Source organism: Eumetopias jubatus, unplaced genomic scaffold (assembly GCF_037043125.1).
Source record: "Eumetopias jubatus isolate StellerSeaLion01/CBP00866 unplaced genomic scaffold, mEumJub1_p1.0 scaffold_17, whole genome shotgun sequence".
NCBI classification, from domain to species: Eukaryota; Metazoa; Chordata; class Mammalia; order Carnivora; family Otariidae; genus Eumetopias; species Eumetopias jubatus.
The window spans coordinates 27,276,312-27,292,255 of record NW_028274823.1 but is presented as its reverse complement, the minus strand read 5'-3'; the positions used below and the strand labels follow the sequence as shown (position 1 = coordinate 27,292,255).

The 15,944-nt window shown below is 41.5% G+C and overlaps 1 protein-coding gene across 1 annotated transcript in view; it reads left to right on the top strand.

Annotated features, from left to right (window-relative positions):
• Nucleotides 1-15,692, top strand: part of AS3MT (arsenite methyltransferase) — a 28,456-nt gene extending 12,764 nt beyond the window's left edge. The window contains exons 8-11 of the mRNA XM_028098897.2: nucleotides 4,814-4,945; nucleotides 5,277-5,419; nucleotides 7,512-7,646; nucleotides 15,480-15,692. Of these exons, the coding sequence (XP_027954698.1) occupies nucleotides 4,814-4,945; nucleotides 5,277-5,419; nucleotides 7,512-7,646; nucleotides 15,480-15,572 (503 nt within the window). The 3' untranslated portion in view covers nucleotides 15,573-15,692. The remainder of the gene's footprint in view (nucleotides 1-4,813; nucleotides 4,946-5,276; nucleotides 5,420-7,511; nucleotides 7,647-15,479) is intronic.
• The last annotated feature ends 252 nt before the right edge of the window (nucleotides 15,693-15,944 follow it).

The window sequence follows — 15,944 nt, the reverse complement described above, 5'->3', positions numbered from 1 at the left end:
AGTATTTTGGTGAGAATTTTTGCATCCATGTTCATCAGGGATATTAGTCTGTAATTCTTTTTTAATGGGGTCTTTGTCTGGTTTTGGGATCAAGGTAATGCTGGCCTCATTAAATGAGTTTGGAAGTTTTCCTTCCATTTCTATTTTTTGGAACAGTTTCAGAAGAATAGGTATTAATTCTTCTTTAAATGTTTGGTAGAATTCCCCTGGGAAGTCATCTGGCCCTGGGCTGTTGTTTGTTGGGAGATTTTGGATTATAGCTTCAATTTCCTTACTGTTTATGGGTTTGTTCAGGTTTTCTAGTCCTTCCTGGTTTGGTTTTGGTAGTTTATACGTCTCTAAGAAGGCATCCATTTCTTCCAGATTGTCTAATTTGCTGGCATATAGTTGCTCATAATATGTTATTGTAATTATTTGTATTTCTTTGGTGTTGGTTGTGATCTCTCCTCTTTCATTCATGATTTTATTTATTTGGGTCCTTTCTCTTTTCTTTTTGATAAGTCTGGCCAGGACTTATCAGGGGTTTATCAATCTTATTAATTCTTTCAAAGAACAAGCTCCTGGTTTCATTGATCTGTTCTACTGTTCTTTGGTTTCTATTTCATTGATTTCTGCTCTGATCTTTATTATTTTTCTTCTCCTGCTGGGTTTAGGCTTTATTTGCTGTTCTTTCTCCAGCTTCTTTAGGTTTAGGATTAGGTTGTGTATTTGAGACCTTTCTTGTTTCTTGAGAAAGGCTTGTATTGCTATATACTTTCCTCTTAGGACACCTTTGCTGCATCCCAAAGATTTTTGAACAGTTGTGTTTTCATTTTCATTTGTTTCCATGAATTTGTTTAATTCTTTTTAAATTTCCTGGTTGACCCATTCATTCTTTAGTAGGGTGCTCTTTAGTCTCCATGTATGTGAGTTCTTTCCAACTTTCCTCTTGTGATTGAGTTCTAGTATATGTGCTGCCAAAGCAAGCACTCTTGTGATTGAGTTCTAGTTTCAAAGCACTGTGGTCCAAAAATATGCAGGGAATGATTCCAGTCTTTTGGTACCAGTTGAGACCTGATTTGTGACCCAGAATGTGATCTATTCTGGAGAATGTTCCATGTGCGCTAGAGAAGAATGTGTATTCTGTTGCTTTGGGATGGAATGTTCTGAATTTATCTGGGAAGTCCCATCTGGTCCTGTGTGTCATTTAGAGCCTTTATTTCCTTGTTGATCTTTTGCTGAGATAATCTGTCCATTTCAGTGAGGGGGGTGTTAAATTCCCCTACTATTATTGTATTATTGTTGATGTCTTTCTTTGATTTTGTTATTAATTGACTTATATAATTGGCTGCTCCCATGTTAGGGGCATAGATATTTAAAATTGTTACATCTCCTTGTTGGATAGACACTTTAAATATGATATAGTGTCTTTCCTCATCTCTTATTATAGTCTTTGGTTTAAAATCTAATTTGTCTGATATAAGGATTGCCACCCCAGCTTTCTTTTGATGTCCATTAGCATGGTAAATTGTTTTCCACCCCCTCACTTTAAATCTGGAGGTGTCTTTGCATCTAAAATGAGTCTCTTGCAGATAGCATATCAGTGGGTCTTGTTTTTTTTTATCTAATCTGATACCCTGTGTCTTTTGGTTGGGGCATTTAGCCCATTTACATTCAGGGTAACTACTGAAAGATATGAATTTAGTGCCATTGTATTGCCTGTAAGGTGACTGTTACTGTATATTGTCTCTGTTCCTTTCTGGTCTATGTTACTTTTAGGCTCTCTCTTTGCTTAGAAGACCCCTTTCAATATTTCTTTTAGGGCTGGTTTGGTGTTTGCAAATTCTTTTAGTTTTTTTTTCGTCCTGGAAGCTTTTTATCTTTCCTTCTATTTTCAATGACAACCTAGCTGGATATAGCATTCTTGGCTGCATATTTTTCTCGTTTAGTGCTCTGAATATAACATGCCAGTCCTTTCTGGCCTGCTGGGTCTCTGTGGATAGGTCTGCTGCCAATCTAATGTTTCTACTGTTGTAGGTTACAGACCTCTTGTCCCGAGCTGCTTTCAGGTCTTTTTCTTTGTCTCTGAGACTTTTAAGTTTTACTATTAGGTGTCGGTGTGTTGACCTATTTTTATTGATTTTGAGGGGGGTTCTCTGTGCCTTCTGGATTTTGATGCCTGTTTCCTTCCCCAAATCAGGGAAGTTCTCTGCTATAATTTGCTCCAATATACCTTCTGCCCCCCTCTCTCTTCTTCTGGGATCTCAATTATTCTGATATTGCTTCATCTTATCACTTATCTCTTGAATTCTTCTCTTGTGATCCAGTAGTTGTTTATCTCTCTTTTTCTCAGCTTCTTGATTCTCCATCATTTGGTCTTCTATATCACTAATTCTCCCTTCTGCCTCATTTATCCTTGCAGTTAGAGCCTCCATTTTTTATTGCACCTCATTAGTAGCCTTTTTGATTTCGACTTGGTTAGATTTTAGTTCTTTTATTTCTCCAGGAAGGGATTCTCTAGTATCTTCTATGTTTTTTCAAGCCCAGCTAGTATCTTTATAATCGTCATTCTGAACTCTACTTCTGACATCTTACTAACGTCTGTATTAATTAGGTCCCTGGCAGTTGGTACTGCCTCTTGTTCTTTTTTTTTTGAGGTGAGTTTTCCGTCTTGTCATTTTGCCAGAGAAGAATAGATGAATGAGAGAACAAAATGCTAAAAGGTAACAATGCCCCCAGAAAAATATACGCTAAACCAATCAGAAAAGACTAAAAACCCCGGGGGGGGGGGGTAGGGAGTGGAAGAAAGGGAAAAAAAAAAGAATATGATCAGGCTGGTGAATAGAACAGAGCCACAGGCTAGATTTTGGGTGTATTTTGGTCTGTTAGAAGAAACTGCCTCCCAAAATTTTAAAGAAAGAAAAACATATATATACAAAAATAAGGGTAAATATGATGAAGGGATGGACTATGACTAAAGATGAAAATTAAAAAAGATTTTTAAAAAGGAATTGGTAAGATAAGATGTTGGTTGAAAAAGGAAAAGAAAAGTGCAAAAAAAAAAAGAAAGAAAATAAAAAAAATTAACTTTGAAAGACTAAAGAATCATGGGAAGAAAGCCATGAATTCTATGTGCAGTATTCCCCTAGTGCTGGAGTTCTGTCGTTCTCATTGATCAGTAAACTTGGTCTTGGCTGGCTGTTCTTGCTGATCTTCTGGAGGAGGGGCCTGTTGCTGTGGTTCCCAAATGTCTTTGCCGGAGGTGGAATTGCCCTGCCCTTGCCAGTCCAGGCTAAGCAATCTGCTCGGGTTTGCTCTCAGGAGCTTTTGTTCCCTGCAAGCTTTCTGTACAGCTTTGGAAGACGAGAGTGAGATGGTGGCCTCTCAATCTGTGCCCTGGAGGAGCTGAGAACTCAGGGCCCCGCTCCTCAGTGCGCCCCCAGAGAAAAGCAGTCAGTTACTCCCGTCTCCCCGGTTGGTCTTCGGCCCGCACTCCGTGCTCACCCAGCCTGTGACCGAGCGTTTCTATTTCAGGCACCCAACACGGTGTGGAGTCTCCAAACCCAGCAGATCCCTGTGGTGCCCTCCTGCGCCACTCTTCCCGGGGGAGGAAGGGGAGTCTCCCTGGATCTGCCGCTTGTTGGGTCCCTGCTGGAGGAGCAGTGGCCCGACTTGCTGTGGATCACAGTTTATGGCAACCCTGAGCTGAGAGCCCACTCCTCAGCTCCGTCTCTGCAGCCGGCTTCCCCGCTCTGATACCCAGGAGCTCTGCCGCACTCAGGCACCCCTGGTCTTTCTGTGACCCCGAGGGTCCTGAGACCACACTGTCCCGCGAGGGTTCCACACCCCGCTTAGCCACTGGAGCGATGTCCCTCAGCGGGCCGACTTCTAAAAGTTCCGATTTTGTGCTCCGTAGCTCTATCACTTGCCAGAAGTGGCTGACGGAGGCCCCCTCCCCCGCCGTCTAGCCTCCTGAATATCGCCTCGGACTTGCTTCTCTGCACGTCCTACCTTCCAGAAAGTAGTTGCTTTTCTGTTCAGAGAATTGCTGCTATTCATTTCTTCAATCTCCTGTTGAGTTCGTAGGCGTTCAGAATGGTTTGATCCCTATCTAGCTGAATTCCTGGGACCAGGTGAAATCCAGGTCTCCTACTCCTCTGCCATCTTGCTCCTCCTCCTCTAAGCCTAAAATCTTTAAAAATGTGTGTGTATTCTACAGCTGTATTGTACAGGTGTACCATACTTTATTTGACCATTTCTCTATGGGTAATCATTTGGGTTGTTTCTAATTTGTTGATGTAATAAATTTAAAAACCGTTAGTCTCTTAGTAGTTACTGTTCTAGTAGCAGATCATTTATGATAATCTGGAGCTAATAGGCAATTTTGTAAATTATCCTTTATATGTTTTTACTCACATAGCATAGTGCTTTTCAGAATGTGACCTAATCCATCCAGAAATATGATTGCAGCTGGATAGGACTGTACATTAGTGACTGTCTTGAGTAATGGTTTCCAGAGGCCATTAAGCTAGCATATTGCATTTTAATTGTGACTTTCTAGATATTGGGGGGACACTCAGGTCCTTTTTCTATTTCTAGGATATATGTTTTAACTAACACCACATCCTTTTTTTTTTTTTTAAAGTTTGTTTATTTAAGTAATCTCTTCACCCAACGTGGGGCTCAAACTCACAACCTTGAGGTCAAGAGCTGTATGCTCTTCCAACTGAGGCAGCCAGGCGCCCCAACTAATACCATTCCTAATCAGTTTTATAGAAGAGAAATTTCTTGAATACCTAGTTGTTTGGTTGGTTTGTGATTTTTCTTTTTTTAGGTGAGTGCCTGGGTGGTGCTTTATACTGGAAGAACCTTGCCATCCTTGCCCAAAAAATTGGTTTCTGCACTCCACGTTTGGTCACTGCCAATCTCATTACAGTTCAAAACAAGGAATTAGAAAGAATGATAGGTAAGAAAGAGCAGTGGGGAATGTTAAAACTGCTCCTTGAGTGGTTCAAATGTGGTGTTTAGCAAGAGTGTACTAAGTGGGTCTCATTGAAGGAGACTTTGGGTCATCTGGAAACCTCCATCTTGTCTTCTGTTTAATAGCAACCTCCCAAAGTTTGGTATTTAATAAAGCACTTCAAAGTTATTTGGTAAATAAAGTGAACTGCCCAGAAAGATAACTGGTGGCATGCAAAGAAGAAAATCACCATTATAATCTCTATGCTCTTCATCTACTAAGCAAACCAATAGCCATTTGGGAGCTGGAGCTGAACCATGGGTAAATTCTGTTTTAGGTGACTGTCGTTTTGTTTCTGCAACATTTCGCCTCTTCAAACTCCCTAAGACAGGACCAGCCAAAAGATGCCAAGTGATTTACAATGGAGGAATCACGGGACACGAAAAAGAACTAATATTTGATGCAAATTTCACATTTAAGGTAAATAAAAATTTCCATGATTTTGGACATTCTTTCTACTCTTACATTTGCTCCAGGTACCTTTTCTTAACCTTGCATTGCTTCTCCCTTTCCTGGTGTTGGGACATGTGCATGTGTGTATTTATGCTTTTGCTGAACCATTAAAAGTAAGTTGCAGACATCGTGACATGTTATCCTTAATATTTCAGCATGCATCTCCTAAGAATAAAATATTCTCGTACATAACTACAATATCACTGTCATACCTAAGAAAATCTTTTATGGGAAGTATCCATCAGACATCAGATTAATGGAATTACAGAGAAGCAGTATGGAAAAGAATAGAAGTATTGTGCAATAGTATTTCAGTGGTTCACTTGTATCATAGAATTAAGGAACTCTTGTTTAATGACAACATATTGATATTTCTACTACTCTTTGCAGGGCATTCTTTATTTCCTCAAAATGGAAAAGTGTAGGCTTTGGCATCAGATTCTGGGTTCAAATTCTGGGTTCAAATTCTGGTTCTATTATTTATTCTGGTTCTATTCTGGTTCAAATTCTGGTTCTATTATTTATTACTTGGGTAAACTTGAATAAGTCCTTCTTTGAGATATAGTTTGCTCCACTGCAAGAGTAGGGGTAATAATACCTACTGTGTAGAATTTCTATAAGGAAAAAAAAAAGATTAGCAGTAATATAGGGGCCCCTGGCTGGTTGAGTCAGTAGAGCCTGCGACTCTTCGTCTCCAGGTTGCAAGTTCAAGCCCCATGTTGGGTGTAGAGATTACTTAAAAATAAAATTTTAATAAAGATTAGCAATAATATAGCAGAACCTTGGTACATACTGGGAACTCAGTAAATAGAAGATATAATCATGATTTGTTCCAAAGGTAGCTGTTTCCCACCTCTGATTTTTTTGGTCCAAATAGCATCTTCGAAGTTCTTAACTACTCCCTGGTGCTTTTGATGCTTTTTCACTGATCCACTGCCCCTTGATGTACTGCCTGCTTCTGTAGGGTCACAGAATCAAAGTGGGAAGGGCCTTTGAACCCATCGCTCTGATATAGTGGCTTTCAAAAAACCCCCATCTTTAATAGCAGAATTCCTTTTTAAAGGGAGATCTTATTTAAAAAAACAATACTTGGGGCATCTGGGTGGCTCAGTCGGTTAAGCGTCTGCCTTTGGCTCAGGTCATGATCTCGGGGTCCTGGGATCGAGCCCCACATTGGGCTCCCTGCTCATCGGGGAGCCTGCTTCTCCCTCTCCCTCTGCCTGCTGCTTCCCCTGCTTGTGCTCTCTCGTTCGCACGCTCTCTCAAAATGAATAAATAAAATCTTAAAAAAAAAATTTAAAAAACCACAAAAAAACAATACTTACTATGTGTCAGACATTGCTTTACGTAACCCCAGTATATGAAGGGGTGAATGCAGAGCTTATCTGAAGGGAGCAGGGGTTAGATAACCCAGAATCGCCTGTACTCACTCCTGGTTCCCATGGCATGAGCCTTTTATATAGCCCCCCAGGCACCCTGGGACTCACAAAAATACACATTAACACTATTATTTTAATTTAAACCCTCATTTTGATGATGAATAAGGTGAAACTCAGATAACAGTGGTTTTCTACATCTGTCTCTGAGGAGAGAGGGGATACTGGAGCAATGAGTGTCCTTTTTTTTTTTGCTTTGCCACCAAAGAAAAACTGATTATGACACTGGTCAATTACATTTTGAAATGAGCATGAAACTAGTGGCAGGGTCTGAACAGAAATATCGTTTCTGAAGATATAGTCTTTTTATCCTGAAATGTCACTCCTTAGTAAATCCTTTGTATGTTTTTCTTTTATTAAGATTAAAGTGGCATATCTTGGGGCACCTGGGTGGCTCAGTCATTAGGCGTCTACCTTCGGCTTGGGTCATGATCCCAGGGTCCTGGGATCGAGCCCTGTGTTGGGCTCCCTGCTCCGCGGGAAGCCTGCTTCTCCCTCTCCCACTCGCCCTGCTTGTGTTCCCTCTCTCACTGTGTCTCTCTCTGTCAAATAAATAAATAAAATCTTAAAAAAAAAGATTAAAGTGGCATTTCTTAATGTGTTTTTTTTCTGCTACCCTTCAGGAAGGTGAAATTGTTGAAGTGGATGAAGAAATGGCAGCTATCTTGAAGAATTCCCGATTCACCCAGAATTTTCTGATCAGACCAATTGGAGAGAAGCTGCCAGCATCTAGTGGCTGTTCTGCTTTAGGATCAAAGGTTTGTTTGCCTTTCAATCCCTGCCTTGCCACTGACTGCTAAAACAAGAAACAAATCATTATTCTTTTAGTTGGCCGCTATAAATAATTTCTAGCCATATTTGTATCTACAAAATGATTTGAATTAATTTCATAACTTTATTTTCCAATCTGGATAGTAAGTCAGAGACTCTTAACTTGGTGCACCCATGAATGGACTTCAGGGCATCCATGAATCCCTTAAAATTATATACGTGTATGTGTATTTTCTCAAGAAAGTATCTATTACTTTCATCAGATTCTTAAAGGAGTCCAGATACAAAAAAGGTTAAGAGTTACCTTGGAAAAAATTACTCAAATATTCAAATAGTTATTTGAATATTATTTTTTTAAAAGATTTTATTTATTTGTGAGAGAGAGTGAGCAAGAGAGAGAGCACAAGCTGGGGGATGGGGGGAGGGGCAGAGGGCGAAGCAGAGTCTCTGCTGAGCAGGGAGCCCGACGCGGGGCTCGATCCCAGGACCGTGGGATCATGACTTGAGCTGAAGGCAGATGCTTAACGATTGAGCCACCCAGGCGCCCCTCAAACATTTGTAAGTCTTAATTGAGATAGTCAAATTGCCCTACAAAAAGACTGTAGAAGTCTACATGCCTACCTGCAATGTATACCTTTTCCCTGCCGTCTTACTAATATTGGGTATTATTTTTAAAACTCTTTGCTTGTCTGATGGGCAGAAAATAATTTGTTGTTTTATTTTGTATATATTGAACCATTTGCATATTTATTGGCCGGTTATATTTCATCCAATGTGAACTTCCTGTATAATTCCTTTAACCATTTGCTGTTAGAGTGGGATTTGCCTTTTTTTTATTGCCCTATAAACAATTATCTGTTATATGTTGTGAATATTTTTTCTCAGCATGTCATCCATCTTTTTATTTGCTTATTTTTCCTGAGTAGACATTTTCAGTTTTTATGTAGTCAATTCCTTTATGGTTTCTGCCTCTTATGTTATGATTAGAAAGACCTTCTCCATGTGAATGTTATGAATTTACCTATATTTTCTTTAAAAATTTTTTAAGATTTTATTTTTAAGTAATCTCTACACCCAAGGTGGGGCTTGAACTCACAACTCCAAGACCAGGAGTTGCATCCTGCACTGACTGAGCCAGCCAGGGGCCCTACCTATATTTTCTTTTAATACTTTAGACATTCTGGGATAAAATTCATATAACATAAAATTCACTATTTTAACCATTTTAATGTGTACAATTTAGTGATTTTGAGTATGTTTACAAGGTTGTGCAGTCATCACTAGTATCTAGTTTCAGAAAACTTTCATTACCCTCAAAAGAAATCCCATACTTATTAAGCAGTCATTCTGCTATCTCCCCTCCCCCTGGCCTCTGGCAATAAACTAATCTGCTTTCTGTCTCTGGATTTGCCTATGGTGGACATTATTATATAAGTGGAATCATATACTATAAGGCCTTTTGTGTCTGGATTCTTTTACTTAATATAATGTTTTCAAGGTTTATCCATATGTCAGTACTTCATTCCTTTTTATGTCTGAATAATATTCCATTGCATGGATATACCACATTTTGTTTATCCACTCATCGCTTGATAGATGATTAGGTTCTTTCTATTCCTGGCTGTTCTGAGTAGTATTGTTGTGAACATGCATGTATGTGTATTTCATGTCCTTATTTGAGTACTGGTTTTCAATTCTTTTGGGTCTATACCTAGTCGTGGGGTTGTTGAGTCATATAGTAATTCTACATCCAACTTTTTGAAGACCCACCAAACTGTTTTCCACAGTGGCTGCACCATTTTAAATTCCTACCGGCAATGTATAGATTTCCAATTTCTCTACATCTTTGTCAATACTGTGTTATTTTCTGTTTAGTTTTTATTGTAGTCATCCTAGTCAGTGTGAAGTACCTCACTGTGGTTTGGATTTGCATTTCCCTAATGACTAGTGATGCTAACCATCTTCTCACATGTTTGTTGATCATCTATATGTTTTCTTTGGGAAAATGTCGTTTCAGATCCTTTGCCCATTTTTTTTTTTTTTAAGAGAGGGAGAGAGAGGGAGGAGGGGCAGGGCGAGAGGGAAAGAGAGAACTTAAGCAGGCTCCATGCCCAGGACAGAGTCCGACATGGGACTCAATTTTCCTACCCAACGCGGGGCTCGATCCCAAGATCCTGGAATCATGACGTGAGCCAAAGGCAGATGCTTAACCAACTGAGCCACCCAGGTGCCCCTAAACCTTGTTTTTAAACAGAATTCAATTTAAAAGTGCCTGGGTGGCTCATTCGGTTAAGCCTCTGCCTTCGGCTCAGGTCGTGATCCCAGGGTCCTAAGATGGAGCCCCACATTGGGCTCAATTTTACAACCCTGAGATCATGACCTGAGATGAAATCAAGAGTTGGACACTTAACTCACTGAGCCACCTAGGATCCTTTGCCCATTTTTAAATTGGGTTGTCTTTTTATTGTTGAGATGTAAGAGCTCTTTATATATTCTGGATACTACTGGACCCTTATCAGATATATGATTTGCAAAACTTTCTCACATTCCGTGTGTTGTCTTTTCACTCTGGATAGTGTCCTTTGATGCACAAAAGTTAATTTTGGTGAAGTTGAATTTTTCTTTTTTCTTTTTTGCTTGCTTGTGCTTTGGGTGTCATAGCTAAAAATCCATTGCTTAATCCAAGGTCATGCAGATTCTTCTAGTGCTTTCATGGTTTTGCGTTTCACATTAAAATTTTTAAACCATCTGGAATTTATTTTAGCATAAATGTTGAGGTACAGTGTGACTATTTCTCCAAATATTAACTAGTTCAAATTTTCCTGTTCATTTATTATATCAATTCCCCACTGTTTTGAAAAGCTAATTTTGATCATATCTTAATTTCTTGAAAGTATACCAGAGCCAGGATACCATTATATTCTAAAGTGATCATTTTCTAAAATATTATAGATTCATTTTTGGAATTATTCTAGTATCTGAAATATTGGTGTAGCATTTTCTAAAGCATTTTATCGCAGTTTATCTCATGCCATCTCCACAGCTACTCTATGAAGAAGGCAGATGGGTAGTTATAATAGAGGTTAGCATCCCTCTTTCTCTTTCTCTCTTAGGTATATATATATATATATATTTTAAAGATTTTATTTATTTATTTGACAGAGAGAGATACAGTGAGAGAAGGAACACAAGCAGGGGGAGTGGGAGAGGGAGAAGCAGGCTTCCCACTGAGCAGGGAGCCCAATGCAGGGCTCAATCCCAGGATTCTGGGATCATGACCTGAGCTGAAGGCAGACACTTAACGACTGAGCCACCCAGGCGCCCCTCTTTCTTATATATTTAATCCTTTCTCCCATTCATGGTGTCAATTATTTTATTGATCCATTCATTAATTTATAATATTGTATTTAGAACAGGCTGAGTGATGGATTTCAAGTCTCTTTGGGCTGACAGAACTTACAACATTCACCAAAGTCATACCAATGACGTGTCTTGAGGCACTGAATGTTGGAAGCCCCGGGAAATAAGATACTGATATTGCTGCGCCAGGATAGCAGCAGAGCGTGGGGTTTATGTATACAGGCCTTGCAGTCAGATAGGCTAGGTTCAGATCTTGGCTCTACCAGGCATGTGTGATCTCAGGTACATTACCTAACCTCCCTACACCCTCTGTCTCTCCCATGTGTAACAGGAAGGTAATAATCACTTTTTCTCCTCGGGGTGTGAGGATCAATGGGGATGATCTATGGAGAATGTTAGCCTGATGCCTGGCACATAATACACACTCAAGAAATAGAAGTAGTTACAGTTATGGATTTGTACTAATTAAGATTCTTGGTCACTTGGAACCGTGTTCTAGGATTTCTCATTCTTCCTGACACACCCTTTCTCCTGGGCCCAGAGATTCTCTAATCTTTTGCCATGAATTTTTGCTTTCTTTTGCTTGTATTTTGTAATAACTTTGGATACATCAAGCATACATTGAGACACAAGTAACTCATATGCCTTTTTCTCCTCCTTCTGTTACATTTTAAGCAGTCTTTAAGTGTAAAGCTTGTTTAGAGATCACTCTCCAAAATGGTAAATTTGTAGTTGGGAAAGTTTAATTGAACACAAGAGGCAGGAATTCTGGAGCCAAAAAACCGAATGTGTTCTTGTTTGGCCACTCTTACCAGCATGAATCAAGTGCAAGCTAAATGTAGGAGCCACCTCTAGAGCTGAAGAGTGATTTAGGTTTTGCTTTATTAAATTCTTGAGCCCTCTGCTATTTGTTACTCTTCTGTTTTTCTAAGCAGATGCCTTTTTGGGAAGTAGAGAAATGTGACTTTGGACCTTTCAGTCCTTGAAACCTTTCACAAATGTGTTATTGGTAGTTTGAAATTCTTGGGAGTTCACTGATAACCAAACCTTGCTGGTGAGAATCAATGTGTATTTTGAAATGTTTTCATCATTCTAATTCTCCTGGAACCTGGGTTCCTGAATCCTAGTTAGAAAAGCTGTCAGCAGGTTACGGTTATAAGTAAAAGGAGTGTTTCCTTCAACCACAGCACTTCCAGTGTACTCTGGCTGTAAAAAAAAAAAAAGTCATTAAGCGGGCTGGCTTCCGCAGAGACCCCTTTCTTCCAGCCTGGCTCTCCTTGACCTCCCTCTTAGTGTGCACGCGGGGCGTGCAGGAGGGCTCTTGACCTCACATACCAATCATAACTTGCCACGTACTTGGACTGGTTTATCCCCCCTGCCTCCTCTCTCATCTACCTTGGTTCTTTCAGCGTGCTGATGGGCCAGTGTCTTTAGATCAGTTCCAAGGTTTTGAAATGGCAATCACTGACAGTGAAGGGAGATTTAAGGAATGAAACAGCTGCGTGTCCTAGAAATATAACCTTGTGTGCTTGGAGGGGGACGTTCCTGTCCGATAAAGGCCGAGAGCACAGTGCAGGCAGGTGGCACGTGGGGGTTGCTGGTGCTCGCATCTTCCCGACACCTGCCCCCGGTGAGGACTGCTGCTTCTTCCTGAGCATTGACTCAGTGAGGACTGTTTCCAAGAGCCCTTCTTTTCTTTCTTTTGTCCTCTTCTCTTTCCTCCTGCCCTTCCTGCTCCTCCCCCCTCCCCCCTTCCTCTTCTCTTCCTACTTCTCTTCTAACCCTGACAAGGAAAGGGTATCTTGCTATTTTTTTTTAAAGATTGTATTTATTTATTTGAGAGAGAGAGAGAATGAGAGAGAGAGAGCACGAGAGGGAAGAGGGTCAGAGGGAGCAGCAGACTCCCCGCCGAGCAGGGAGCCCGATGCAGGACTCGATCCCGGGACTCCAGGATCATGACCTGAGCCGAAGGCAGTCACTTAACCGACTGAGCCACCCAGGCGCCCGGGTATCTTGCTATTAAAGGAATTACATTAGGGGCACCTGGGTGGCTCAGTTGGTTGGAGTGTCCGACTCTTGATCTTGGCTCAGGGATTGATCTCAGGATCGTGAGTTCAGGCCCCACATTTGGCTCCACACTGGGCATGCAGCCTCCAGAAAAAAAAAGAGAATTACATTAGTAAAACACTGCAGGATCTGAAATGATGCATGTAGAATTGTGGTATGCAGTGTCTTGCCACAGTTAATAGCAGTGGTAGTAACAACATCAGCAACACTAGGAATAGTGTTAGAGGACCTAGGCTTTACTGAATAGGTCACATGTTCAAGGTACTGTGTCACTTTGTCCTCACAATAACCCTTATTATTCTCATTTTACAGATGAAGAACCTAAGACTCAGAGTAGATTAATGTACTAACCCAAGGTCACAGAGCTAGAAGGGGTGAATTTGAACCCATGTTGGATTCTAGAGCTGACATTCTTACCCAATTTGCTGTACTACCTCTCTGTATCTAGACTTTTCGTAGAATCACCGGATGTTGGTGCTGGAAAGGACTGTTTCTCAACATGTCTCACCTTTTATTTCCTTTAAGTCTTGGGATCTTAGGGGTGGGAGCATGGATTAGGAAGTGGTATTGATATCACTATCTCCTATTAGTACAGAGGACATGGGATGGGAAGAAAAAGAGTGGAAGATCATTTTCCTGGGTGAAAAGGAGGAGAGGCTAACTCTTATGACCAGGAATTCCAGTGTAGCAAGAGCAGGAAATAAACAGTGGACAGGAGGGCCTGGCAGCAGCGACTAGCATAGCTAGCCCTCTTCCAGGCTTGGAGATCCTCCCTGCTGGATGCTAGCTTACCTGTTAGGGAGCCAGATCCAGGCAGGCATCTTCATTCTAGAAAGGTGGAAACTGCAGGTCACGGAGGCCCAGACCCCCAGTGGGTATTTCAGTAAAGGAAATGGTCCATAAGACTGTCCTTCATGAACATAGGGTCAGGGAGGCCCAGGCCCCCAGTGGGTATTGCAGTAAAGGGAGTGGTCCATAACACTGCCTTCATGAATGTAGGGTCAGGGAGGCCCAGGCCCCCAGTGTATTTCAGTAAGGGGAGTGGTCCGTAAGACTGTCCTTCATGAACTGCAGGTCAGGGAGGCCCGGGCCCCCAGTGGGTATTTCAGTAAGGGGAGTGGTCTGTAAGACTGTCCTTCATGAACTGCAGGTCAGGGAGGCCCAGGCCCCCAGTGGGTATTTCAGTAAGGGGAGTGGTCCGTAAGACTGTCCTTCATGAACTGCGGGTCAGGGAGGCCCAGGCCCCCAGTGGGTATTTCAGTAAGGGGAGTGGTCCGTAAGACTGTCCTTCATGAACTGCGGGTCAGGGAGGCCCAGGCCCCCAGTGGGTATTGCAGTAAGGGGAGTGGTCTGTAAGACTGTCCTTCATGAACTGCAGGTCAGGGAGGCCCGGGCCCCCAGTGGGTATTTCAGTAAGGGGAGTGGTCTGTAAGACTGTCCTTCATGAATGTAGGGTTCGCGCCTGTCTTGTCCTGCCTTCTATTTGCAGTGACCAGTGATCAATAGTAAGAGTGTACATTTATAAGTTCAGTGAATTCATTATCATTATTTGAGGTGGATTGTTCATGCTCTTGATTTCTTGCCTTTGTGCCTGGTTTTTCTCTGGCCTCACTGGTGCTGCTGTTGGAGGTATCTCATTTGGAAGTGAAAGGAAGAAAAATAAAGACTGCCATCTTGTCTTCTGAAAATTCCACTCACTCTGCCCTGAAATCTTGCTGGCTGTTGTTGGCAATCTCAGTATCTGAACATCAGCAGTGGCTAACGACGGCCCTGGTGTGTAGGACTTGCCTTCTTGTCTTGCACACATGTTTCTAGAGATGAGAGTAAGGGAAGGAAAGAAGTGTCAGCATTTTGGTATTCAGTTCCAGAAGGGTAAAAGGCACGTACAAATGGGACTCCCATAAAACAAAATGAAACAAAATCAACTTTCCAACTTTTCCCTAGGGACCACCTCTACGAACCTTTAAGTGAAGTTTACCTTGAAAGTGGTAAAAACTTGGGACACCTGGGCGGCTCAGTCGGTTAAGCGTCTGTCTTCGGCTCAGGTCACGATCCCAGGATCCTGGGATCGAGTACCACATCGGACTCCCTGCTCAGCGGGGAGTCTGCTTCTCCCTCTGCCTGCCACTCCCCCTGCTTGTGCTCTCTTTCTCTCTGGCAAATAAATAAATAAATAAAATATTTTTTGAAAAGGGAAAGAAAGTAGTAAACATTTGATTAGAAGCTTCTGGACGAGACAGTCACCTTTATAGATGAATCCCAAGGATCCTGTGGAATTATAAAATTTTATCTACCTCCTAGGTAAGCCAACCTCAGTCAAACTGAAATATGAGTATTGGGGTACATCAAAACACCTTTAACTTGTCCTTTCATTTTGGTTTGCCTTTTGACAGGGTGTAATCACAGATCCTTTCAAGCTTGCAGGAGAGTCCAACAATGCAAATCCCGGATGTTCTTCTGATGTTGCTGGAGGCTGCTGTCTGTAATTTACAGCTGACCAGAAGAAAGGGGCAGACGGTGAAGGACTTACGTGTCCTTTAATCTCCTCTTCCCCACAGCACAGACCATAAGAAAGAATAAATGGTGAAAAGCCACTATGTTCTAGATCATTGCTAAAAATAATGAATTATTTTTTGGAAGATATTAATTGAAGGTTCGTAGCAAATGACATAAAGGCGGGTTTTCCTCTCTTTGCTAATTCAAAGTTCTGGTGCCACCTAGTGGTCAGATTTGGAACTGAGACACAGTCTTCGGGCTTGGCCAATGAGCAAGAAGGGCTTCAGGAGTCTCAGGAAAAACATCTTCCTTCTGACCTGCATAGCACCTTTTGGACTTTCACCGTGTTTGCTCATAAAACA